This window comes from Zootoca vivipara, chromosome 11, assembly GCF_965207765.1.
Source record: "Zootoca vivipara chromosome 11, rZooViv2.hap1.1, whole genome shotgun sequence".
Taxonomy (NCBI): domain Eukaryota; kingdom Metazoa; phylum Chordata; class Lepidosauria; order Squamata; family Lacertidae; genus Zootoca; species Zootoca vivipara.
This window is the reverse complement of record NC_142594.1, coordinates 10,596,909-10,599,508: the sequence shown is the minus strand read 5'-3', so window position 1 is coordinate 10,599,508 and position 2,600 is coordinate 10,596,909. Positions and strand designations below refer to the sequence as shown.

The 2,600-nt window shown below is 51.1% G+C and overlaps 1 protein-coding gene across 1 annotated transcript; it reads right to left on the bottom strand.

Moving 5' to 3' along the window:
- Positions 1–801: 801 nt before the first annotated feature.
- Positions 802–2,268, bottom strand: LOC118092155 (ribonuclease P protein subunit p29-like). The gene is made up of 2 exons (XM_060280454.2): positions 2,124–2,268; positions 802–1,612 (listed from the first exon to the last, which is right to left on the bottom strand). Exons 1-2 carry the CDS (start codon positions 2,234–2,236, stop codon positions 1,063–1,065), a joined length of 663 nt encoding a protein of 220 aa, XP_060136437.1. The 5' UTR covers positions 2,237–2,268; the 3' UTR covers positions 802–1,062.
- Between the last annotated feature and the right edge of the window lie 332 nt (positions 2,269–2,600).

Here is a 2,600-nt window from a genome sequence, read left to right as displayed (position 1 = left end):
CCCCACAACAAACACTCTGTGAGGTGGGTGGGGCTGAGAGACTTCAGAGAAGTGTGAGTAGCCCAAGGTCACCCAGCAGCTGCATGTGGAGGAGCGGAGACGCGAACCCAGTTCACCAGATTACGAGTCTACAGCTCTTAACCACTACACCACACTGGCTATTGGAAACAGTATTTGACCCACGTCTTATGCACAAGAGCAGACAGGCAAGTCCATTCCATGTTCATACACATTTTTGAGGGGAAATCTCCCCCAAATCCACATGCTTTCAGCTGATATGAATATCAGTGGTGGCGCCAGCTGCCTGCGGGGTGAGCCGGGGCAGGATGCTGCGTGGGGCCTCTGAGGAGTCAGCCTGCCTCTCCCACCTCAGCTGTCCTACAGCTGAGGGGGAGACTGCGGGGCGTACCATTTGGGCACCGTGGAGCCTGCGCGTGCCCAAGCCACCGCGTCTCTCCCAGGAGAGACACATGACTCGGGCACACTGCAGGCCCTGTGGTGAGTGCCGCCTGGCATTTTGTCACCCCCCCTCAGTGGTGACACCTGGGGTGGCCCCACCACCACCACCCCATTCCTCCACCCCTAGGACTGAGAACATAGTGCAATGGAGACACCTGCCTAATATCCATTGACAGGGAGTTCCCAAAAATAGGTGGTGACACTAAAAGATTGATTTATTGCAAGTGTGGAACCAATATCATATGGCACTTGTAAAATACAGCAAAATATTTGAATAGAATAGCTTCTCTTCCGTAGTGACCAACCATCCACCAACCTATTTTCTTTTTTCTTTTTTAGTGGAAATGATTTTATTTATTTAACAGGTTTAATAACATCGATAAAACACAAAGTATGTTCAAAGGATAGAAACAGGTGTTCGAAACACAGCAAGAGCATTCATTTATGTGGCTGCATTTCTCACATCCTCTTGTTTAAAACAACAAGCGTTGTTCCTTCACATGCACTCAAGTCTCAGGATGCACAAACTGCTAGGAATAGTCTCTCCATCCCTTGGAAACAACACATCAGCGGCTCCCATTTCCAGAAAGAAAGACAAAAGGTTCACAGGTCAATTGTTCCTCTTCCTTTGAACTTCTTTGCAGAACGCTCGCTGGCTCGAAACTGAATCTTGCTCCCATAGATGTAGGAGATGAAGCCATCGATCTCCAGGCTGAAGACGTTGTTGAGCTTTGGGATGACTTTCACCTTGTCTTCTTTTGTGATAATTTTGAAAATGTGTTTCATTTCCTGCAGGACAATGCCCGTTATGCCGACATAGGATGGACATTTCGCTTTAGTCACTGTAATGAGAGCTCCGTGAAGATCAGCTTTCAGCAATTTGGCCTGAATCATGTGTGGCTGCGCTTCCAGCTTGAGCCCGTTACAGAGTTCTCTGATGTACTGCTCCCACAGCTCATGTAATGGCACAAATATCTCGTACCTCTGGTGCTCTGGCTTAATGTCAAAGAGCTTCATCTCTCTCCTCTGCTTGGCAGAGAACCCCTTGCCTTTCCTCTTCTTCTGCCTTCTCCTCCTCTTGTGCAGGTGTTCAAGGACAACCGCTTTTCGGGTTAAGTGGTCCTGGATGTCTTCATCGCTCTTCCGAGGCAAGCTGCAAAGCCTCGGCTCAGGGGCGTACCCAGGATCAAAACTAAGGGGGGCAAGCCATGGTAAAGTCGTCTGGAAGGGAGGAGGGGGGCGGGGATGGGGATTAGCACTCCCGCCGCCACCCGAGGTGCTCCGCAATCCTTCCCGGGGGCGGCCTTAGGGGAGCCTCCGCTGCCGCCTGACTCACAGCTCCTCTTTGAATCTCTCTCGGAGGGGGCGGGGCAGGCGCAATGCGCACAAAGACGCCGCTGGCTGGAGGGGGGGCCTCCGGCTTGCCTTTCCTTTGTGTGCCGTTTCCTTCCCAGCCGTGGCCACAAGTGGTACTTGCTGAAGAAGGTGCGCCATGGGAGCGGAGCGGGGTCCTCCTTTCTTCACGCTTTCCGGAGCGGAGATGAAGGGCGGGCGGGGGTGGTTAGAGACCCTCTCCCTCCCTCCTTGCTGGCGTCTACAAATAGGCTTGGTGGGGAAAGTTGGCGCGAGGAGCAGCATTTAATTTTTCCTGGGGGGGCAGCTGCCCCCTGCCCCCTGCTGGGTACGCCCATGCCTCGGCTTCCTTTGACCCTTGAGGCTGTATGTTCAGGAGCGTGGCTGTCTGCTGGGGTGGCTGCCGATATAACACACTCTCCATCTTGCTGGCCGGACCCTTCTCTGCCCCACCAACCTATTTTCTAGATATTAATCCAATTCTTTTGAAATGCTATTTTTACAGATTCACCAATCTGCTCTGTGTCAGCCATGCCATTGTTTCGGGATGCTACCTTTCTCCTTGGCCCAGTTATCCTTATTGTTTTTTCACCGTAATTTGGCCACGGTGAAATGAAGACCTCCTTGCTGAATGCAATTTCAATGAATGGTGACAATGTACAAGCTGTAATAATGTACCTTCTTAACCTAAAGGCAGCCGATTTCCACATTTTGACATTTTCATTATCCAAACTGTCAAGACTAATCTGGAAGGGAATAGAAAGTTATTATTGGGAAGGATCTGCTCA